Genomic DNA, 23,005 nt, shown 5'->3' with positions numbered 1-23,005 from the left:
AGGTATTTGGAGCAAACGGGGACTTCAAAGGAATATTGTTGATTGATCTCCAAATGTAGGTCAGATAGGATCTATAATGAGCTAGAGGTTCTTTTGAAAAGGGGTCGGATTGTGTGTAGTGCCATGTTGATATTTAGGATCCCCAGGTAGACACTAGCATCCGCATTCGTGACTATCGAGAGATCAAGAACAAAGCTTAGGATGATCATGTGATATCCCTGGTTATATCAGATTGGATTAGTCCCATTCCAACCATTTACACCATCTAACTACACCATATAAGCACCACCAGAGACCTGCCAAGTCTGCCCAGTCAACCACTGCGACTCAGGGCTAGCAATCAAAGACACAACCCCAGCAACATCCTCAACCTCCCCAGGCCGATTCATCGGAGACCACTTGCTCAAGACATCATCAATCTGCTGCGGACTCATCTTGTCGCCGCCGGGGATATACTTAGCCGACATCTCAGCATACATATCAGTCTTGACGCCGCCAGCCGCAATGCAGTTAACCGTGATGTTTCGCGGACCAAAGTCCATCGCCAGACACTTGGTCATACCCTGCACAGCGGCTTTAGAAGCAGCGTAGACAGCATGACGAGGGACACCCTAAATCAGACCAGAAGTCAGCTCCGTCTCCAACCTAACAAACCACCAAAACTACAACTCTAGCCCTCACCTTAACGGCAGAAATAGACGAAGTCAAAATAACCCGCCCGTAATCTCCCATGAAGCGATAAGCCTGCTGCGCAACGAAATACTGTCCCTTGACATTAACCGCAAAGACAGCGTCGATATCGCTGCCTTTGACCTCAGACAGACTCCCGAAATGCTCGATGCCCGAGTTACTGACTGCGATGTCCAGACGGCCGAATTCACGGTGCAGACTCTCGAACATGGCCTTCACCTCTTCTTCCTTGGAGACGTCGGCTTTGAAGGCGATGGCGCGCACGTCAAGAGCGCGGATCTGCTCGACGACGGACTCAGCGGCCGTGGCATTGGAGACGTAGTTTACGGCTATGTCTGCTCCTCGTTGGGCGAGTTTTAGGGCTATGGCGGCGCCGATGCCGCGGCTGGAGCCTGTGACTGTTTCGCTGTTAGTCTACTGGCTCTTGGGGTGGTTGTAGACCTTACTTATTGCGACTTTGCCGGCTAGGTCTTTGTTCGTGGACATAGTTGCGAAGTGAGGACTAAATGGAAGAGTGTGTCTGTATTAGAAGGGAGTGCTGCTGGCGATACCTTACCTTTATGTGATCTGAAAGATCGGTGAGCATCTGCAGCATCTTGGGCGCCCCCGCGTAAGGACAGAATTTGGAAAACAAATGACGTATGTCTTCAATTGTAAAAGTCTCGCAATAGATAATATTACAACGTACATGGTTCAAATCAATTCGAATTGTTCCTAACTTGCAGGTACATACTCATCAAATACAAGGGGTGGTCTTGCACAAAACGGATCTTTGTCATGCAGTCAAGACAACACACCCAGGGAAATCAATCGCTTGGAACAATACAGCGCCATCCTCCGGAAGTCCATCCCCAATGTCGAAAACAAAAACTCACGAGAAAAAACGCCTTTCCTAGATGGCACAGAAGTGGGGGAGAAAAAGTATTTTCGGATTACACATGACAAGAAGAAGCACGAGCAACTTGAAGAGTCGCAGGCGCTATATGAAGCGTGGGATGGCTGCATTAGGTTATCAGCCCAGTGTTGAACAATCACTCGCCAAGGCCGTATTCATTGCCGTGTAAAGTGCCTGGGCTATCCCGGTTGGGATTGTTAAAGGTGAGCTTCAGCTTCGGCTGGCCGGGAGTGCCAGCATTAAGCGGAGTGTCGGCGCCCGAGAACCCTTCACCGTTGTACTGATCTTCAAAGTTGGCGAGCTCAGGGTGGTCTTCCGTCAGTCGTCGCAATTCCACCAAGCACTTAGTCTGTTGTATCATTAGTATAATAATTGATAATCTACAAGAATCAAACTTACCTCAATATCATTAGCATCCTGGAATAGCACACTGCCATCCTCGTTGTAAGTGCGAGCATTCTGGCAAAGCAAATGGATATCGTTGCGGAATTCCCTCAAGCTCTGATAATCGGCCCGCTTGACCTTCTTCTGAATCGTATCCACGGCAATGGGATTTTGAATGATCATGTAGTAGTCGGGATAATAAGAACGCGGCGGGGGCTTCATGAATGGATCAATGATTGACCGGACCATGGGACCCTCTTCACTATCAGAACCCTCTGGTGGCACCTCAGCCTCCATGTCCATCAACGACTGGATCACGGTGTCAAGAATGCGAGTCAAGTTGGCACGGTCGGTGGGGTTGAGAGTATCCGGAACCTTAGGCTGGCGGCCTCTCTTGCGCTTAGGTTGTGGCGTTTCTTCCACAACTTCCTCGGCCTTGCGCTTGGGAGGAGGACCACGACGGCGCTTCTGCTTTTGAGGGGTCTCGTCATCATCAATAATCGATGGCTCAGGTGAAGAGTCATCTCCATCACGTCCAGTCTTGTTAGACCTGCGACGCTCAACACGAGCTTCCTTCCGTGCGATCGCTTCTTCAATAGTATCATCATCGGCGTCCACTGCCATCAACCACTGCTCTTCGGTGAGACCGTCGTCATACTTGGTCACCTTACGCTCACGAGCACCACGGCCAGTGACCTCAACCTCGACTTCTTCAGTGACAGGGTTATCCTCCTGCATGTAAATTTCGGGCAATTCTTGTTCGGACATCAGTCGAGGGTAGCGGTGGCCAGGACCATATTGATCGTTGGCGATTCGCTGCCTGTCCATCTCCTGGAAGATGGGAATTTCTTCTTCCGATCGTGCCATAATTTCATTCAGTTCGTCATCATCCATTTCGTCGTGATCACCGATCTGTTCCGCAGCTTCTGCCGTGTCCAGGAGAGTTCGAAGAAGTGCATCTCGCTCTTCATTAGTGGACTTATTATCGAACTTTCCGGCCTGAATAACCTTGCCATCCATGTCCAGCTTGAACTGGGCACGCTCGAGAATCTTTTCTTCGACCGAGTTAGAACTGATAAGTCGCAAAATGCGGACCTCGTTCTTCTGACCAATACGATGGGCACGATCCTGGGCTTGCAAATCCTGGTGAGGATTCCAATCCGAATCGTAGATAATAACGGTGTCTGCAGTCTGCAGGTTGAGACCAAGACCACCTGCACGGGTAGAAAGCAAGAAGCAGAAATATTCAGATCCAGGAGCGTTGAACTGCTTCAGGAGGTCCGATCGATCGTCAGACTTGGTGGATCCATCCAGACGGAGATATTTCATCCCACGAAGGCGGAGGAAATCCTCCATGATGTTCATGATCTGAGTCATCTGGAAGAACATCAAGACTCTGTGGCCAGTCGCACGGAACTTGGGCAGAACACGATCGAGCAGCTCAAACTTTCCTGCTGTACGCCAAAGAAGGTCATTGGACATGCGAGTGGGGTTCATTTGGTCCTCAACAGGCTCAAAGACGAAAGGATGGTTGCAGAGCTTTCGCAACTGCATAAGCATGTTGCTGAGACCACGCATTCCAGTCTTTCCGCCCTTGCCATCAGTGACAGCCATCTTGTTGTGCGTAACAAGTTGCTTGTACAACTTGGCCTGCAAGGCGGAGAATCGGCATTTGATGACGCGCTCCTGCTTGTCAGGCAAATCTTTCTCGACATCCTTCTTCAAACGTCTGAGAAGGAATGGCCGAAGAACCTTGTGAAGACGACGAATAACGAGAAGTTGTTCTTCTTCGCTCAGATCCATACGGTCCTGGCCACCAGTATTTGCGAAAGGTGTGTTGAACCATTCGTCAAACGACTTGACAGACTTGAAAATGTTGGGAAGGACGAAGTTGAGAAGAGCCCATAGTTCGGGCAAGTTGTTTTGCAGGGGAGTACCAGTCAGAATGATACGGTATCGACTGGTGTAGTAGGTTGAGAGAGTGCTGCTGAGCTTGGACTGTGTGTTCTTCATGCGGTGACCTTCATCGACAATCATGTGTGTCCACTTGATCTTGCTGAGAACCGGACGATCCTTGATGATGTACTCATAGGTGGTGAGAAGAACCTGGAAGTTACCCCAGCGAATCTGTTGCTGTTGCTGCTTTCTCGCATTAGGCGGGCCCTTGTAGACAACCTTGCTCACACTGGGCGCCCACTTATCGAACTCGTTGTTCCAATTAGTGAGCGTGGACAGTGGAACAATGACCAGGAAAGGTCCATTGTTCTTCTTCTTTTCAATGATGTGGGTAATCAAACTGATCGTCTGGATCGTCTTTCCAAGACCCATCTCGTCAGCCAAAATACCGTTCAGGTTATTGTTGTACAGTGAAATCATCCATTGCAGGCCCTTAATCTGATACTCCTTAAGAGTACCTCCCACGAGCATGTCAGGCTGCGAAGTAACTTCTTCATTGATGCGGTGAGCAACAGCGTAGTAGTCGACCTTCTTCTTTCCAGTGGCGGTGTGATTGTCATCCTCGTTTTCGCTATCCGCGATCTCTTGATCAGACTCGTCATCGTAATCATGCGCTTCGCCATAACGATTCGCCAGATTGCGCTGTTGTTCCTTGACGGATGCAGCAAGCTGCTTGAGGAAATTATCGGTCTGCTTGAGAAGATGAGAGATACGTGAATCCTTAGCCTGTCCCAAAAGCTTCAAGTATGTCTCCTCATCGTTGGCCTTCAAAGCCTGCAGACGCTGCTTAGCGGTTCGCTCCACGCGCCTCTGCTCTTCACGTTCCATGTGCTGGTGGTGCGAGATCATCATACGACCCAGCTTCTGCGAGCGCGTACGTTGCTGGAGAGAAGCATTGGCAAGATCAGCGCTGTGGTTGAGAATGGCTTGCAGCTGATCGTATTGCTTCTTCTTCTCTCGAGATTCGCGAGCATCACGTTGTTGCTTCTCAAGCTTCTCAGTGATACGGGCCTCACGCAGGGACTGCTTCTTCATCCGGCGGTGACTTGAGCGATTGGCTGTCATTCCGAGGTTACTGTAGTGGAACATCTCGCTCTGGAGCTGCTTCCGGTACAGTCGCTGCTTGGGTAGAAGATTAAGTGATTTGTATTCAATCAGGGCCTTCAGCTTGAGGGAGTCATCGTATGTTGGTGCGTCACTTTTGCTGGTATCCCATACACCGAGGTTGGCGGGAAGTTGGGCAAGCTCTGCTTTGCGGGCGGTGATTTTATTATACAGTATGACCTCACGATCCTCGCGCATCTGCTCCAAGTCGATGCCAGGTGGCAAAAGAGCGGGAATGCGTACACGGTTTGCGCGGTTGGCGTGGTCAGTATAGCTAATAGTCTGGGAGAGCGAGTCATATGGAGACTGGAAGTCGTCATACCACTCCCTAGTCAGGACTTCGGCATCTGAGCTATCTGCAGGCTGGCTACCAGCGCCGTCATTGGCAGCTTCAATGACCTTTTCGGCTGTAGCAACATTTTCTGTAGGAGTAGGCGGTTGGGACTTCTTCTGGTTTTGGAAAAGCTGTTCTTGAACACGCGGGGGAATGGCGAGGTTCTTAGACAGCATCTTGAAAGCCAAGATTTGGTTTCTAAGAGTAGACAGTTGCTCTGGTGAAAAGCTACCGCTGCCAACCGTCGCATTCTTATTCTGGGCAACCGCCGAGGCATTCGGGGCATTAGGTGCGGCAATCGAGGAAGTCGAGGGCGTGCGACCTGTAAGAATATGTGTCAACCCTGTAGAAGACCTTGGATTTGGAGGTGAAGACAAAACTTACCATGAGAGCCATTGGCAGCTTCAGGAGTAGCGCCATTCATCTGCTGCTGTTGGCGCTGCTGCTGAGCCATGCGCTGTTGTTTCTGGAAAGCCTGTTGCCGTTGAATAGCAGCAAGTAGGTTGTGAGCCTTGAGGAATTCCGGGTCATCAGGGCGAACACCCTGTTCTTGCATTTGCTTGTATTTCTGCGATAACGTTAGAGACGGCATGTAATAGGAAGGCGCGTCGAGGGAATAACGAATTGATATATAACGAGTTGTGTAGTTGTAATGCGACAAACTTACCTGGAGTATCTCCTGGACATTTTGCTGCGTGAGGTTAGACGGCAAGCTCACGTTGCCAGGCGCCATGTTTGGCGCTGGGTGTAAGGAAGCCATCGTAACGCGTGTATTTTTTTAATTCATCAGCAAGCGACGTGATCTAGGGTGAGCAATATCAAAGTCGATGCGGAGTTGTGGCAAGTCACAGTCTCCACCTGGTCCCAATTACCAAATCGCGCGGGCAAGAGAGAAGTGGCGATCGTGGTCGAAATAAAGAGGCGGCGACAGTGTGGGGGAGGCCTAATTATGGGTGAATGCGATCAGTGAGCGACTGTATGCGATGCTTGGCGATGGCAGACGTGATGTTTGGGGCCGTGGTCGGAGCTTCCGATGCGATGGGGGGGGTCGGGTACTTCAGGGACAAGGGAGTCAAAGAAAGCGAGTAAAGAGGCGGATTCCCAGGGTAAGGCAAGGTGGAAGGGAAGCTCAAAAGTTGAAGGCGCGTTGGGATGGCGCGTTCAAAAAGTGGATGGATGAAAATGGAGATGGGGAGGGAACGGAGTTGCGCGACAGGCTCGGGGAAATCTGGGTGCTCAGAGCAAAGGACTGACAACAGCCTGGCAAGGAGTTTTTTCAACGGACGTTAGTCAGCAGGCACGTGACCCCGTGCTGGATTGTGGCCTGGGGCAGCGCAGCTCTGGTACCGTGCCGGTTTGGGATATCAGGGCTACTATGGGAGGTGGTTATAAAAGAAGAGGATTGGTTTTATGATCGGACATTGGGTGTATGGAATGAGGGTGAATCGGTTGAATTGTCTTCATTTCAATGACCAATAAAAATGACAATACATTGTAAAGCCAGACATACCGGGTCCACCCTGGCTGTCAACGGGTATCGACACGATCGAAGATCATCATTATAAATGAACAAAGACTTGAATGGATTTGCCTATTCGCTACCTATTCTTAGAAGACGCAGGTATCCACTTTTATCATCAACCTACTAACTCTGCGTTGAGACTAATAGCAGCCGGGGAATCCTCCAGACCTCCATGGGAATCATGGGAAAAGCAAACTAGAAAGAACAATCAAGGAAAGGACAGAACAATCCTGTAACACTCAAGGCATCCGTGACGGAATGATAAGAATAGATACCGCCACAACCTATAGCTCCCAAACTCCAAAACCCCATGCTCAAGATCAAGAACAGACGTGAGATGCACTTCAAAGTTCAGAGCGTTCTTACGCATTTGGTGCCGCAAGAAGGGTCCGCTTGGTGGGTGGAGGGGGAGGGGGCTTCTTCGCACGAGATGGTGGAGGGGGCGGAGGAGCCTTCTTCGATCCGAGAGTGTTCAAGTTGGTTGCGCTAGGTCTCCGGGATGGCGTACTGCCGTGAGATGTTGCTGGGGATATGGACCTGCCCCCGCTAAATATCCGCTCGGGGCTAGAACGGCCATATGAGCTGACCTCTTCGGAGTCGGCGTAAGGATCAGCAGAGACTCGACCGTTCCCAACTTGGGTGCTGCTTCGACGTCCAAACCCGCCCAGATTCTCGCTGGTGGTTCGCTGCTGGAGCCACTGTGATGCAACTGGCGCTTGTTCTTGTCGCAGTTGAGACGGGCCTTCAAATGTAGGAATTCGGTTGAGAACGGGACGCGAGACACTGGCATTCCCATAGGCATCTCGCGGGGGCGAGTCAGAGTATGGTGTAATAGATCTGGCTGGTCTAATAGGAGCACGAGTCTCATTAATCGACTCCTCCTGCAGCGGCTCATACCGTTCCTGGAACGAGTGGGCAGTGTTGGCACGAGGACGGGTTGGCCGACGGGGAGGGGGCTGTAATTGGCTGTCCCTGTTTCAGTATTAGTACCGCACACGAGGATGCAAAGGCTAGATCAATGCTTACCCAATCCATTCATTCTTGAGCTGCAAAAGGGCTTCGCGGGATCGTTCATGGTAGTCAAGCTGGGCGTCCAAGAACACCCCCATGTCCATAACATTGTCCACTTCGGCTTCTTTGATGTCCTGCATGCGACGCAGCACATCGTCGCTAGCTTCCTCGTACTTCACTTTTTGGGAGCGTAGTTCTTCCTCCACGCGGAAGTCCTCCTTCTTCGCCTTCTCCATCTTAGAAAGAGAAGTATCGTATGCCAGTCGGCGGCTGTCGAGCTTCTTGCGAGCATGCTATGAGCAGGTTAATATTGACTTTCAACTTTAACCTTCGGTCCAAAAACATACCTGCAGGTCTTTCATCTGAGTCAGGGATCTTTCCAAGGACTCAAGCCAGCTTGAAGTCGCCTGTGCAATGTAATTCTCTTGGATGCGCGCAATACGCTCCTCGGTGCGTCCAAACACTGATCGAATTGTTAGGGATTCGATTTTTTCGCCGCATTCCCCAGGTCGTCTTCAGAACTTACTGATCAGACACTGTCCGTATTCCGAGTTCCCATCGAAATCTTCGCCGTGGGCCACCATGCTGCTTCCCAGGTGGGCAATCGGGAGGGTCTTTTCTTTGTCGTCACCCTCATTGCGCTTGGAGATAGCCTTGACATAGGAGGTCATGGATTTATGAATGCGCTCAACGCCTAGAGATAGAGAGCGGTTGTCAGTATGGATACACTGCAGGCACGGAGTGTGGCCACTTCTTACCTTCCTGTCGCACGCCCATCTCCGTCTCCATTGCCTTGAAATCATCAGACAGGCAGGTCTTGGCCTCCCCGCCCATGCGTTCTCCAGCCCATTGTTTGAATCTGCCGATTCTCTTGTTGACGTGCATGTTGGCGAGAGATAATGGTATGCGGAAGAATAATCGAAACCAGCGATTGTGTAGAATAAAAGGTCAACCTTGGAAGGGAATGGTAAGGGAGTGGTAAGGGAATGTCTAGAATGCTCTAGGATCAGGAGAAAAGACGGGGGAGGGGGAGGGGGAGGGGAAAGGAGGTTGGGAATTAGATTAAATGCCGGGGGGCACGCAATTATGATAAAATCGAATATTCGCATACAAGTTACAACAAAATACAATGCTTTTTATGCATGCAGTAACGCCGATCTTGTCAATCAGTGGGGAAGCCTGTACTCTCTTATTATTGCCATTGAAGCAAGAAACGAATAAGAAGAAGAATAAATAACGAAATAACGAAATGTCCATAACTACCAAGTCCCTAATGCGACAGTCATATTGCGTCCGAAGGTACTCCGTAGTACTCCGTGCTCTGTACCGGCGTATCCCCATACAAAGCCCTAAAATAGCCTGCCACCAAGGGGAGAACCACCCCCAGTAAACGCTGTGACACGCGTTAGTGGACCAACTGGTGGAGAGCCACTAAATCCCATTGGAGGCGTTGAATTACTATAATTATCCCTTGCCACCAGGGAATATTAGAATGTGACTTATAAAGTAGTGGCATTAGTGAACTACTAGTTTATTATCCTTATTATATGGAGCCCAATAGTATACAATAACCTTGGATAGACTCCGTACTAAACTATGCACTCCATATACATACTCCGTATTACTCGTATAATACTCGCACGGTGCATGCGTTGGCTTTAAAAAAAGGTTTCAAAACTGTTTCAGTTGGTCCCTGGCTCTGGACCGGTCCAATGTGATTTGCGAGTTACGGTGAACAGTGAATCAAGATCCAACGACTATCAGTGGGTTGCATCGCCACAATACAACAAGTTGCATGTCAAATCCGACGGAGTAAAATGGCGAAAATTCCCATCCACCATTCGGTCCGTTATTATTGGTAGGAATATATATACTCGTCTCCAGTGCAAGTATCCATATCGTAATCATATGGTCCGATCAGAAACATCCGCCAAGGTCATTCGAGGGTCAATAGATAAGCCAGGTATCCACGTCTGTTCCGATTCAGATGCCAGCAGAGCATCGAATTCATTCCAGCCACTGGGAAATGGAAAATTGCCCCTAGCAACCGACAGACCAGCCCCCTTCTCACTAGTATTCCAATCTAGATCCAACACCTCACCACCCCTATCCCCCAACGCCGAGCGCGGCGTTCCACCTTCAGGAAAAGCACAGGATGGCGATGATTCCGGTGAGTGCAGGTGGCTTTGCCCAAGACTCTCTACATATTGACCGGGCGTAACGCCCACGTGCTTCTTAAACACACGGTGGAAATGACTAGGCGTCAAGCCAGCCTCGGCCGCCAGATCTCTTAATTTCGGTTTCAGTCCTGCTGTCAGGATGCTCCGGATTGACTCGCAGGCTGTGTCAATTTTGGCGGTTTGAGGGTTGCTTTGAGCCGCCGTCTGGCCCGAATGCGGCCGGCAGCGCTTGCAGGGTCGGAAGCCGGCATTCTCTGCTTGCGGGGCGGTGTCATAGAACTGGACGTTGGCGCGGCGGGCTAGTCGTGCTGGGCAGGAGGGACGACAGTAGATTTTTGTCGTCAGGACGCCGTAGACGAAGCTGTTGGCGGTTATGTCGCGGGTTGCGATGGCTTGCCACCGTTCCGGGTTGGTGAGGGGATTCGGGTTGAGTCGGGGGATCTGCTGGGGCTTGGATGGGTCTGTCATTTTCCGGGTATTCATACTATAGATATCTTCGAGATATTGTATATTGTATTCATTGTGGCATCAAATTACTCCAGGTAGAGGGAACTTCGGGAAATCTGCCTAGGCGATGGTTTGACCCCAAAGTGACCAATCAGCGTCCAGACTACCCAATGCCTCAATGTACAACGGTGTACTTAGTACACCAGGGCTACCTACAATATATAGCATGTACATGTAGGATTGAATAATTTACTTGGTATGCTAAATGTTGTATTTTGCCTTCCTGGTTCCGAATAATCTTCGGTTCCTGTGCAACTTTGCCATGACTATACACACCACTCCAACAACAATTGAAGGTACCATAGATTCTGTCTCAACGAGCCAATGGCAAAGTCGAGAGATATTTGTCCATTCGCGCGTAGTCTCCGAGTCGAAGCTCCTAACCAAGTTCATGTCAATATCTTTCCTTCTTCACATATAGTACTAAGTGTTGACTATATCTCAAGGGACTCAAAGGATCTACACACCTCAAAGGAGTAGCTAGAAAATGGAAGCATAACGCCAAGGGTTTGGTAATAGTTCATTGTATTTGAGTCGCGCTCTCTCTCCTGATACCTATACAAGGTGACCAATAATTAGAATGGACCCGTCCCGCGCATCCTATAACTTACGCTGGTTTGTATCCCAAGGTGCTTGGAGCTGTCGTCGCGTTAAAGAGAGGTTTCCACAAGGGAGTTGGGCTGGTCGAACTTCCGAAAGGAGCGGACGACGAGCCAGAATTAGAGCCTTGGTTATTCGAACCAAACGTCCCATTGACCGTTGGGCTAGACACATTCCCGGTGGCCGATGTTGTACCGGGTGACAAACCGAATGAACCCAGCGTGGTGGTGGCTCCATTGTTAGGTCTAGATCCGCCATTCAATGAGCCTGTGAATAAAGATCCGCTATTCAATGAGCCTGTGAATAAAGACTCGCCATTCCCTGGGTCTCGGAATAAAGATCCGCCATTCCCTGGATTTCGGAATAAAGAACCCTGAGCTGTATCAGAGATTCCTTGACTTGAAGGAAGGATGGGGAGAGGAGACGCGACAGGAAGAGACACGACAGGAAGAGAAGACACAGCAGGGACTGCTTGAAAATTAGCTTTTACATATCGACGTGGTATTTGAAGAGCTACTTACCAGTGACAGCAGGTGAAACTCGCGAGAACAGACGAGTATTGGGCGCCACCTGAGCTATCGGAGCCGTGCCTGCACGGCTTGGAGTTCTAGCTCGGGGATTTGGCGGTCCTGCTGAGATGATATTTCGGTTAGCCTGTGATTCCATGTACCGGTATATGGAATGTAAGTACCCAAGATAGGACGAGCACGCAGCGAAGAGTCCGCTATAACGAAGGCATTGAGAGTCTGCCTTCCCTTTCGGAGCTTTTCGAGCTCTTCATTCAGACGTTCCCGATCCTTCTGGATGTTCGATGGCTCTCCTGCAATTTGTCGAATCTGCTCATCATTCATTTCAAGTACAGTCTTGCCGGTAAAGATATGCTCCAAAGGGCAAAGAAGGCAATTTTCGATAGCCAAGATGGCAACATTGTCGACGAATGTCACGATCGCAGTCTGCAAATACGGCCTGTTAGAACTACCCGATATCTCATTTCGACGTCTAGCTCACCTCGTAGTAGGCCTGCATTTGGTCAATAATCTCTGCTGCTGCAAACTGATCGCTGGATGACTGTAGCTGAGATGTCGCTCGCTCTAGATCTCGGACATTGAAAGTATCCACTCCCGTCGGGGCAAATTCAGACCGCTGGAGGTTCTTTTTCAACGCAGCAATCTGGCGGTTCTTTCTGGACTCCTGGATCTTGGAGATAAATGATGTCCCTACAGGCAACGGATGGCCCCTTTTATAGTACGAGGTCAATTCGCTGAGCTTTTCCAACAAAGACTCCTTCATCTTCTCCATTTCCGGTCCGATGAGGTGTCGCATAAGCAACGGGCGGGTCTGATCGTCCATGAGGTTCTTCAGGACCAACTGGATAAAGTATTCGACCGAATCCCAGGTATTCAACAGATGAGATTTAGCAACTGCTTCCCAGGGCTCGCATTGGTCTCGGAACAAACTCCCCACAAGTAGCTGGTTCGCACTACCTGGTAGCTCAATTCCCCTACTCTGTCGGGCCTGTTCCTTGATCTCATCCACAAGAGACTCCTGGGAAATGTACTGCGGTGTCCAATCACTCATATAAGGCTTGGATCTCTCTTGCTCGACATTCTCAACAGGTGTTGACTGTCCAGGGAATTGGATGATTCGCCGGTTCCCGCGAATGCTCATCGCTTCAGCAAAGCACTCGTTAAGCTCACGGATTACTGCCCGCAGTCGGCGGAAAGGAGACTCTTTTGTGGTCGCCGTATGATCTTGGAATCCACCGAAAAACTCATCGACGTACGATCCATTCAAAGCCTGGTCTGTAATTCGCGCGAATTTGCTGCTGATATCAACAAGGAAACGGCGTTGCTCCTGAAGAGTAGTGCGCGGCGTGCCCATTTTTGCTAGTGTCTGCTCGTTATGAGAAATCCTCTCTTGTATGTCCGCAATAAGACCAGGAAGATTGCGACGGACATGACCAAGTAGAATCTTGCTGAGGCGATGCCTCAGACTTTCGATCCCGACTTGATCTCGAGGAAGGGAAGCCCACCGTCCCTTTTCAAAGAAATCCTTTTCTTGAGCGTCTCGAGCGTCATCGGAAATGCTGCACGTTTCAAACGAGCGGTTGCGCAGTACATGCCATCCAAGTTGCAGCTTGACTTTTTCGTTTTTGATGAACTGTATATAAGTTTCTTGTTCCTCCGAGCCCGCTTCGGGGATATCGGGCTGCGTCACAATGCCCAAGACCCTCTCATATTTGGGGTCAAAGGTCTGTGCGATGTTCAAGACCTTTTGGATATGATAATCGGCCCTTGCACTGATGACAGCCAGGATGATGCTCCGGGAGCTTTTCATGTACTTTTCCGTCAGTTTCTGGACTATCACCATTCCTTGCTCGGTTTGTTCGCTGCTGCTGGAGTAGTAGAGCCCCGGGAGATCCACTAGAGTTAACTCTGGCTTTTCAGGGCCCGAGATCTCGACTTTGAGGACATCGTCGCTAAATCCAACGCTCGAAGGATCGGCGCTGGAAAGGCCCATGCATTCCTTCGCTTTTTCGATCAGTGTGGGGAGGTCCCCACTAGAGGAAAAGGCCTCGGAGGTGAAGGCTCGAAGCTTCTGTCGTTCCTGCTCATTCTCCCTAGAATCCCCAGGCTCGATGGATACTTTAATCCTGTCGTGAGGGCTTCGGCGAAGAACAATTTCGGTCGCGAACCGCGTGCAGATATTGCTCTTGGATGGAAAGCGCACTCTGGAGATGGCCTCCAATACAGAGCTTTTTCCACTGGACTGATTGCCGCAGACGATGATTTGAGGCAGCTCCACAAGGCCTCCAACTCCGATGGCGCGCAGCTCGTCAATCTTGTCCAGCAGTTCTGACTGTTCAGACTGTAGCTGGTTCATGGCATTTTCATCAAGTGGGGATGACATGGTGAGAATGCTGTGATTTATCTTCCAATTCATGGAAGTAAATTACTGTTATAGAATTGAGTGGGGTTTGGGGGAGAGGAAGAAAGGGGGGCAGAATTGGATAGATTGGCGTAGTACACATTGATCTGCGTGTACGTCGTCAACCTACGACAGACACAGTTGACTTCCCAAATCGATTACACCAGAGCTATGCCTTTTTTTATTATAGTAGGCAGTTTGCAAGAAACAAAGGCATATAATACAGGGATCTGGGCTTCCGATTGCACATCTGTTGTGTAGAATCACGAGATACATATCAACGAGCATAACGGACTATATATAATGCTTCTAACCTCGTTTGGGCTGGTAATTATGGGCCCAACCTCATGATGCCTTGTATTTCTGGTTAGACTACATTGCTGAGATATGTGCTAGGTTCATATATATACATGGTCAACGTTGAGAGCTAAATATATACATCCATAGGACCATAACACAACAAGTGATGCAAACCTTTCTGTGGAACGCTAGGTTTCACCACTGTATGGCACTGGCAATAGTGACAACGATCATGCATCGAAATGTATATGCCGATGAATTACTAGACTGTAATATCTACTAAGGTGATGGATAGGAACGAGTAAAAATTTAAAGGTGTATCATTCCACAGCCCGGAGGACTTTTTGATTTCGTTTCTGCCCTGTAGAGGCCAACCCCGGACCCCTTCCCATCACCCTTTGATTTGTTCGACAAGAAAAAGGATGGTGACCACAAGCTTAATTCGCTAAGGGCGCATGAGACGCTCATCCGCAGGCGCCTAAGTACATTTGTCTCATAGCAGAATTCCATTTTCAACCCGTCACAAGAATAACTCCAAGAAAAAGCACCCTTAATCCTTGGTCTTCTGGGTACCGCGGAGCAGACCAGTTCTGCGGGCGGCAATGAGACCAGCCTTTTGACCCTGGGTAGCGTAGCGGGAGATGGTCGAGGCCTTACCGATGTGCTGGTGGTTACCACCACCGTGGGGCTGTAGAGAGAGATGTTAGAGATTGCGGTCCTGGATGTTATCGGATCTGTGTATAGACGGAAACTTACGTGATCGACGGGGTTCATGGCAACACCACGAGTCTTGGGCCAAGAGTTGCGCTTGACGGCGAACTTGTGCTTGGCACGACCGGCCTTGAGCAAAGGCTTGTCGGTACGGCCACCACCGGCAACGATACCAACCATACCGCGGGCGGTGTTCTTGATGACCTTCTTGGCACCGGAGGGGAGCTTGACACGGGTCTTGCCATCCTCGGGGTTGTGGCCAATAATGGTAACGTAGTTACCGGAGGTACGGCCAAGCGCACCACGGTCACCAGCCTTCTCCTCGACGTTGGAGACGACGGTACCCTCGGGCATGGAGCCGAGAGGGAGGACGTTGCCGACGGTCAGGGCAGCGTTCTTACCGGCGTAGATGAACTGGCCGGTGTACATGCCCTCGTTGGCGATGAAAGTCTCGGTGACCATCTTGAACTTGTAGGGGTGGCGGAACTGGACCTTGGCGAGGGGAGCACCACGACCGGCATCGTGGATGATCTCCTTGACGACACCACGGGTGTAACCGTGAGCCTCAGCGAAGTCGAGGGTCCGGAATTGGGCAGGGGCCTTGTTCAGGCGGGTGTTGGCCGCTGTAAAGTAGAGAAAAATTCGTAATCAGCACTCCAATCTCCTTGCGAATCTGTGTGGTCTTCCAATGGTATTCTTCATTTCCTCCTCGCTGCTCGGGATGCGCAGCCTCAAAATTTCGTGCGGGAATGGTTTGCGGTCGCACTCACTGAAAATGGAGCCACGGCCCTTCCTCTGGTTGCGGATGACACGACCCATGGCGACTGTCTAGACGAGGATCCTATGTTAGTATGGAAGCCGGACAGAAGTGTCGTGGAAAAGTGGTAAGCGTACCTCGAAGTGAAATAGGCTTGTCGTTGACGAGTTGAGAAATCATCGGACACGGGGACTTGTGTGGGCTTTAGGGTGCGGTCGCTAATCTAACCCAATCGGGTATAGCGCATGGTCGCTTACTTGAATTGGCTTGAACTACAGCATTTCTGAAATAGGCCTTTAACCGCTAGGTTTATATGGTGATTATAGATAATAATTGCATTACTAAATTAAAAAGAGTATTTTGAAAGGCTTTCGACTGAAATATCTCTGTATAATCTCCATTTGACGCCTGAAGAGACTCTTTCAGTGCAAGCCCTGTAGATTTTGAGAGGGCAGGTTATGTCATCAGCACACACGTGATTGCCAAGACTAGATATCGCCAAGACTTTTCATTTTGGAGTGTTGCTCTCTTCCTTGGACCTCGAAACACCTGTGTCTGTATATTCTATGCTTCTGTCTATGGTTTTGGTGTGTGGACCTATTAATTAAATGAGGCCTAAACAGCCTTGGGCCATACTTGCCTCTCAAACATTACAGATGTCAATATCCAATGGTTCACAAAGCTCGTCGCGTACTTCTCGAGGTCTAGTATGAAAGCAACAGATATGTGAATTCGTCCCAGCTAGTCACATTCATTTCTCCCTGCGCTATTACATCTCTTTGACTTGATTGGGGTTTTGAAAATACCAAATAGAGCTTCACCAGTCTCTCAGCTCAGCTCTACTTCTATACAGTAATTTGCAAATTCAAGCTGCTTTTATGCCAATATCTCATTTATTTGATTCATTCTCTTACAGAAGACAATAAGGAGCCTCGGTAAAATATGTTACAAACAAATGGAGCAGTTGTCTCCGGAATCCTTGAGATAATAGCCTCGGGCGCAAGCCCAGTGCATACGGCAGGTTTTTGTGTCCATCGCGCTAGGAAGGTTAACCGGCTGCCATGAATCAACATTGATACATAAGTGTATTCTCTTAAAAGTCTAGAAATAGTTCGTATCAAATGTCTCCTACTAACAATATTCGGGGATAGTCAGTGGCTATATTCTAAAAAGCCCTAGAATAGCGATAGAAAGATGATAACAAAGTGGTTTTTATAGCGCTAGACTTTCTCTACGGGATATAGTTAGATATTATAGGTATTTTAGAGTAGGGCATGTATCGAGTTTGCACAAATGTGCTCTAAAATAGAGAAATAATCTCCTGCTTATAAAGGCTTGCACATAGGTTGGCGCGATGGACCCAAAAACCTGCCGTACGTGCAGACGTGACGGCTCGATTGCGCGCAACTTACTTCTTCCTTCCACCTACCCCATCACTTCCACCATGCCTTCAGATTCAGAACTTTCATCATTATCATCGGCACCTCCAACGGATGACGAAGCTACTATGGCGATTGACCACCCGACTGGTATAGCAAAGTACTTCAAGAAGGAGTCTGAGACGCCGCCACCGAAGCGGGAACCGTCACCTCCGCATGAATACGTCGTGGCCGACAACCCCGATATTGCAGTGAGTCTATTTGGCAGGAAGATTTGCGCATTGCTTGGTCTACGGACAAATGACGCGTTTGGCCAACAATAGAACACGCTTGCTAAGTTATCGCAATCTTTAGTTCATCGTCGCGTTCCGCGCGCGTTTCCATGAAGTGTTCCCCAAAGGTGTGCCACACTACGGCCCACAGGATATTGAGAAGGGCATTGAGGAGTCGCCCCCCGGAGAATACATCGAAAGACTTCTATGCGCATTGCTTGGGCTTGTTCTGAACCGCAAGAAAGAAGTTGAGTATGTTCGCCACCTGTCGCCCGATACCGTGCGGAGTGCTTGAAGACGCGCACGCTATCGGTTGTCAAGCCAAGTCAAGTGCTTATCTAATATTTGAATATACAGACGAAATCACTTCACGCGTCCCCTCGAAGAAGCAATCCATACACATCAGGCGCAGTGGCCAAAAGAATGGGAGGGCAAAAACCCTCTTCATGGGGGTGGCAGCTTTGCGACCATGTCACCCGTGGAACGTGTATGTTTTTTAATAGCCACGACACCCGATTGGCGATTCTGACATGTCTTCTCTTAGCTGCGTTTATTGCGAACCTTGATACTGTGGTCACTTTCGTCGTCCGAAGCGGTTCAGGCGAAGATTAAAGAATCCTACAAGCAGGCGCGCCACGATGATGATCTCAATCAACCATTGTCTGTCCAACCCTGGGGCAGAGATAGCCTGAAACGCCGTTATTGGCTTATCGAAGGGCATGATGATACAAATTTCCGCCTTTACCGCGAAAGTAACCCGGCCCTCAAAAACAACACTTGGTGGAGCATCGCGGGGAGTATTCCTGAGCTGGAGGCTGTCGTGGAGAAACTCGAGGGCGAAAAAGGCACAAACTCCAAGAAGCTTAGCGAGAGAATTCGCGCTTCAATCCCTCGATTTGAGGCATCAGAAGAGGTGATTTTCTACCTAGAGAGTACATTGGATTTTGCTAATAAATTATTAGAAACGGAGACGCCGCGAATACCGTCTCGCTCGGAAAGCTGCGTTCGTTCGTCCGGATCCTGGGTTCTCCATGTATGAAGGTCGTACACGCGGCAAGAAACTGAAATACACATACTCGGACGACGATGACATCTTTTCTGATGATGATGAGCCTTCCGCTCGCCGCTCCACTAGAAATGCAGCTCCTACGGAAGCTTCCACGGAGTCTAGACGCCCTCGGTTCACGGCAAGCGGGAGACAGATTCGATCTCGCGCCGGGGGCCTCTATGGCGAGGCTCTGTTGATTGGTCAACGCAACGGAGCTGATGATGATGAGTTTGATGAAGATGATGAAGAAGAAGTAATCAGACCCCAAAGGGCTCGCACTTCAACCCACCCCAACGGATACTCTGGATACGACGCCGATGATTTGGAGGATGCATCTGAAGTTCCTTCAAGCGCGAATGAAAGCGGCAACGAATGGCAAGGCGTTGAAGACGATTTGGAGCACGATGTCGAAGGCGATAATGAAGAGGACGAAGCAAGCGCAGATGAGTCAAGCGGCAATGAGGAGCCAGAAAGCCTTGTTGTGCAACTTCGATATGGCAAGGGAGATGCACCTAGCAATCTAGAGGTCCAGATCAAAAAATCACCTCCGGCGAAAGAAGTCGAAATTGCCGAAGAAACCGCAGCAGCATCCTCCGCCCAAGCACCGCCGAAGACCCTCCATCAATCAAACTCGGATGCGCAGCAAGCCCCGACAATGATTGCCACTTCACACCCTTTTGCTTCGATACCCCAAGTACCGACTCATTCTGCTGCAGCGGTAGCTGCGCCATCCGTTTCTTCAAACGGCGTGGATCAAATTTGAACCATCTAGCTATAAATTCGGATTCACTTCAGAATAGGTGTTTTCGCTTTAGTCGGACTAGAAAGAGGCCAGGAATATATATTCTACGAAATGTCACTAGATAGATCTTTTTGGATTGCAATTGTACTTCTATCAGGCTGTGTGTATTATATCGGTACAAACGGCACGCGAAGTGATGGAATGAAGCTCAAAATATTGTCTTGCTCATAATCAATAAGTTCACTACACAGTAGACAACACTAAATTCGAATGGCACGTACTCGAGATCTATGTATACAGATTTATGCCAACTGACAACGCAAATGTTGTGTTCTGACGCGGCAGCCCATGAGGTTTGCCCGGTACGCCAGATATGGCAAAAAAAAGGTAATCTACTATATAGTAGAGTCGAGGTATATAAGAAATGGGAATCAACAAAAGCAGGCGCCCCCAACAGCGCAAACGCCAAAAATGCAAGCAATACAGTGTACACTAGACAGGTCGCATCCAGCGCAGAAGTGACCTCAGTTAGAGCCTGCATCGGAGAACTGGGCTGTGTAAAACTGCAGAAACTCCTCGAGCGTCAGCCTCTCCACTTCTGGTCGAGATCAGATGAGAAATTTATGTTTGGCGAAGTGGGTACTCACATTTTCAACCTGCGACATTTGCTTATGATCTCTGGTCGAGCCCAATTGCGGCAGATGCCAGTTGTTCACTTCGTACCACCATCTGCGAACACGACTGCCGAGGGTGTGTCCGCTGACTGAAGCATTGCGGTTCCAGAAACGCCAGCCGGAGAGCGCGAGTGTCCAAACGGTTCCTTGGATCAGAGGGAGAAGTACCTAGAATGGAAAGATTGACATGTTAGCCAGGCATTATCAAAGAGATTATCCTTGACACCCCAAAGGAATCATTTGATGCATACCTGATCCCTAGTAGTAATCCACGCTACTCGGCCCCAGGTGTCAGCATCCTTAATGCTGGCTAGATAGCTCTGCTCAAAGCGCAGATCCGGAAGAGGAGGAAGAGTGTGTCGGCGGCGGACCGGCCGAATTACTTGTCTTGGATGGACAACGTCGGAGGCAATGCTGTTTGTTTCGGAGTCTGGGCCTACCGCGACGGGTCGTTTCTCCGAAGCTGTGGTGGCTGGATTGATGTCAAGAGATGGGTCTGGATTGCGATTGATGCTCGCGGATTGGAGAATCTGCGGGATATCCATAGCATGGTCGGCCATTTTGGTGGGTTTTTATACGAAGGTGAGCAGCCTGGGGTGAATAGAAGTAGCTCCCAAGGTTGTTCGGCTGGTACCGGTGGGACCGCGGATACGCAGTCCGCTCTTTTCTGCCAGCCCCTCCATATCCTCCACATCCTCCCACCCTTCTCCCACCTTTTTACTTCGATTCCATTCTCAATTCTCTTTAATCTCTCATTAATTATATCACAATGGCTGCTGCTCAAGGTTACCCTCTTCTGTGTCTGGAGAACCCTCTCCTCGGTATGTGAAGGATCATCTGGACATGTTTATAAAATGCTGACTTGCTTGCAACAGACATCCAGGCTCGTGGGTATGAATGAACCTGAAGTAAAATGGTGCTAAGTTCTAAATGCTGATATTTCTTAGCGATGCCGCTCTCCTGGAGAAGTATGATCTGAAGCCCAATGATGCTATCCTCGCCGAGGAGAAGCACATGGGTATCTACGAGGACCTGCTTGCCCGCGATGCCAAGCTGATCCCCGGTGGTGCTGCCCAGAACACCGCTCGTGGTGCCCAGGTATGGATTAAAACACCCTCGTGATCCCCATGATTGATATTGACAATTTTCTCAGTACATGCTCCCTGAGAACTCCGTTGTCTACATCGGTTGTATCGGTAAGGACAAGTACGGTGAGATCCTCAAGAAGACTTGCGAGGAGGCCGGTGTCCACACCGAGTACCGTATCGACGAGACCCAGCCCACCGGTAAGTGTGGTGTTGTCATCACTGGCCACGACCGCAGCATGTGCACCCACCTCGCTGCTGCCAACGAGTACAAGCTTGAGCACCTCAAGCAGCCCGAGGTTTGGTCTCTGGTCGAGAAGGCCCAGCATTACTACGTCGGTGGCTACCACCTGACTGTCTGTGTTCCCGCCATCCTTGCCCTTGGTGAGGAGGCTGCCGCTAAGAACAAGGTATGTCGTTTGCATTCTGCTGCATTGGACCTTTTTTCTAATCTATTTATTTTCGTCAGACCTTCATGCTGTCTCTCTCTGCCCCTTTCATTGCTCAGTTCTTCAAGGACCAGCTGGATAGCGTCCTGCCCTACACTGACTACACCTTCTGCAACGAGACTGAGGCCATTGCCTACTCCGAGGGCCACCAGTGGGGCACCGAGGATATCACTGAGATCGCCAAGAAGCTCGCTCAGCTCCCCAAGAAGAACACCCAACGTCCCCGTGTTGCCATTGTCACTCAGGGCACTCTCCCCACCATTGTCGCCATCGGCTCTGCTACCGGTGACGTCGAGGTGAAGGAGTTCAAGGTCCGCGAAATCTCCAAGGAGGCCATCAACGACACCAACGGTGCTGGGTGAGTGATATTGATCTGAACAATCCACTCATATATACTGACTTGCTATTCCTTATAGTGATGCCTTCGCCGGTGGTTTCTGCGCTGGTATCGTCGCGGGCAAGTCCCTCGATGACAGCATCGACATGGGCCAGTGGCTCGCCAGCAAGAGCATCCAGGAGCTTGGACCTTCGTGAGTTTTCCCAAAGTAATACATTGCAAGAATACTAGCTAACAACTCTTAACTCGCAGCTTCCCCTCCCCCAAGCAGACCTACTCCCGCTCCTAAGCGTTCATAATGTAGGCTACGAAAAAAAGCATAGACTACCAACACCTTCAACATATCTACCAACCTAATTGGAAGGTTTTGTGCGATCCAGTTCAACAACTGGATGAGCACCACTTGACTTTGGATGATTCAACCCTCTATACCCAATTTTTTCCCTTTCTTAAAATTTCATGACTTCAACGTACTGTCTGAAAAAGCGAACAAAACCCATACTTTTGAGAATCTTGTCTAATTACCTGTGGCTGTCCTTGTAACGGCCACCTGATAAATGAAAGTATTTAGGCGATCTACCCTTCTATTATCCGCAAGAAAGAGCCCATACCGTAGATACTACAAGAAGCACGTAAAATGCAAATTTGAATTTCAATTGCCTAACCGACACGATGGTGTCAAGAGGGTAATAGGCCCCGAGTAATCTGCAGGCCCATACTAATTTCAAAGATCACCGTATGTCCGCGCCCTAGAATTCTTCTAACGATAGAAAAGACGAGGCTAAGGTTGATGGGGATAACGCGGTTCCTGGCCATGTTGCATGAAAAAGAAGAAAAGGCAGAAAACAGAACGAAACAAATGTCTTCTCCAATGGCAGATTGTCCATGTTCATATCCTCGTATTGATCATGTCCTGTGGTTGAACGCACGTATCCGTCCAGACAAAATTGCGAGGAGAGCGAGGACCGAAGAAGTTCCTGCAATTGTGGAAAAAAAGCCATAAGCGTCCTCGCCACCAGAGGACTAGTGCGGGATCTGCCATTTGTGAAACTGGCTAGCAGTAATACAATCTCGTCTGGTCGTTGTAAAGGTGCATACTGTCAGTGTAGGCCTGAACTTGTAGACTCAGTGACCACAGAC

At 49.5% G+C, this 23,005-nt stretch overlaps 9 protein-coding genes across 9 annotated transcripts; 2 read left to right on the top strand and 7 right to left on the bottom strand.

Moving 5' to 3' along the window:
• Nucleotides 1–269: 269 nt before the first annotated feature.
• LCP9604111_5590 (uncharacterized protein) lies at nt 270–1,176 on the bottom strand (the record flags this gene model as incomplete). The annotated part of the gene is made up of 3 exons (XM_039073417.1): nt 270–611; nt 682–1,088; nt 1,137–1,176. 3 exons carry the CDS (start codon nt 1,174–1,176, stop codon nt 270–272), a joined length of 789 nt encoding a protein of 262 aa, XP_038928552.1.
• A 545-nt stretch (nt 1,177–1,721) lies between these two features.
• On the bottom strand, nt 1,722–6,096 carry LCP9604111_5589 (putative RSC complex subunit (Sth1); the record flags this gene model as incomplete). Its single annotated transcript, XM_039073415.1, has 4 exons — nt 1,722–1,934; nt 1,985–5,685; nt 5,748–5,931; nt 6,031–6,096. The coding sequence occupies 4 exons, from the start codon at nt 6,094–6,096 to the stop codon at nt 1,722–1,724; spliced, it is 4,164 nt and encodes a 1,387-aa protein (XP_038928551.1).
• A 1,151-nt stretch (nt 6,097–7,247) lies between these two features.
• Nucleotides 7,248–8,781, bottom strand: LCP9604111_5588 (uncharacterized protein; the record flags this gene model as incomplete). Its single annotated transcript, XM_039073414.1, has 5 exons — nt 7,248–7,857; nt 7,912–8,189; nt 8,244–8,359; nt 8,423–8,590; nt 8,655–8,781. The coding sequence occupies 5 exons, from the start codon at nt 8,779–8,781 to the stop codon at nt 7,248–7,250; spliced, it is 1,299 nt and encodes a 432-aa protein (XP_038928550.1).
• A 1,019-nt stretch (nt 8,782–9,800) lies between these two features.
• Nucleotides 9,801–10,544, bottom strand: mpt (putative DNA repair and transcription factor Ada; the record flags this gene model as incomplete). Its single annotated transcript, XM_039073413.1, has 1 exon — nt 9,801–10,544. The coding sequence occupies one exon, from the start codon at nt 10,542–10,544 to the stop codon at nt 9,801–9,803; it is 744 nt and encodes a 247-aa protein (XP_038928549.1).
• Nucleotides 10,545–10,896: 352 nt separating this feature from the next.
• On the bottom strand, nt 10,897–14,093 carry LCP9604111_5586 (dynamin family protein; the record flags this gene model as incomplete). The annotated part of the gene is made up of 6 exons (XM_039073412.1): nt 10,897–10,962; nt 11,051–11,138; nt 11,195–11,651; nt 11,705–11,815; nt 11,875–12,136; nt 12,192–14,093. 6 exons carry the CDS (start codon nt 14,091–14,093, stop codon nt 10,897–10,899), a joined length of 2,886 nt encoding a protein of 961 aa, XP_038928548.1.
• An 868-nt stretch (nt 14,094–14,961) lies between these two features.
• On the bottom strand, nt 14,962–16,160 carry LCP9604111_5585 (60S ribosomal uL2 domain-containing protein; the record flags this gene model as incomplete). The annotated part of the gene is made up of 5 exons (XM_039073411.1): nt 14,962–15,099; nt 15,168–15,745; nt 15,893–15,950; nt 16,017–16,032; nt 16,156–16,160. The coding sequence occupies 5 exons, from the start codon at nt 16,158–16,160 to the stop codon at nt 14,962–14,964; spliced, it is 795 nt and encodes a 264-aa protein (XP_038928547.1).
• Nucleotides 16,161–17,323: 1,163 nt separating this feature from the next.
• Nucleotides 17,324–19,341, top strand: LCP9604111_5584 (uncharacterized protein; the record flags this gene model as incomplete). The annotated part of the gene is made up of 5 exons (XM_039073410.1): nt 17,324–17,509; nt 17,613–17,782; nt 17,888–18,017; nt 18,075–18,443; nt 18,493–19,341. The coding sequence occupies 5 exons, from the start codon at nt 17,324–17,326 to the stop codon at nt 19,339–19,341; spliced, it is 1,704 nt and encodes a 567-aa protein (XP_038928546.1).
• A 562-nt stretch (nt 19,342–19,903) lies between these two features.
• LCP9604111_5583 (DUF1770 domain-containing protein) lies at nt 19,904–20,554 on the bottom strand (the record flags this gene model as incomplete). Its single annotated transcript, XM_039073409.1, has 3 exons — nt 19,904–19,918; nt 19,968–20,162; nt 20,246–20,554. The coding sequence occupies 3 exons, from the start codon at nt 20,552–20,554 to the stop codon at nt 19,904–19,906; spliced, it is 519 nt and encodes a 172-aa protein (XP_038928545.1).
• A 209-nt stretch (nt 20,555–20,763) lies between these two features.
• On the top strand, nt 20,764–22,154 carry LCP9604111_5582 (adenosine kinase; the record flags this gene model as incomplete). Its single annotated transcript, XM_039073408.1, has 7 exons — nt 20,764–20,815; nt 20,870–20,885; nt 20,942–21,092; nt 21,148–21,489; nt 21,549–21,886; nt 21,945–22,058; nt 22,118–22,154. The coding sequence occupies 7 exons, from the start codon at nt 20,764–20,766 to the stop codon at nt 22,152–22,154; spliced, it is 1,050 nt and encodes a 349-aa protein (XP_038928544.1).
• Between the last annotated feature and the right edge of the window lie 851 nt (nt 22,155–23,005).

The sequence above is a fragment of the Penicillium roqueforti genome (genome assembly GCF_015533775.1).
Source record: "Penicillium roqueforti strain LCP96 04111 chromosome Unknown scaffold_13, whole genome shotgun sequence".
Classification (NCBI taxonomy): Eukaryota; Fungi; Ascomycota; class Eurotiomycetes; order Eurotiales; family Aspergillaceae; genus Penicillium; species Penicillium roqueforti.
This window is presented reverse-complemented; position numbering and strand designations above follow the sequence as displayed.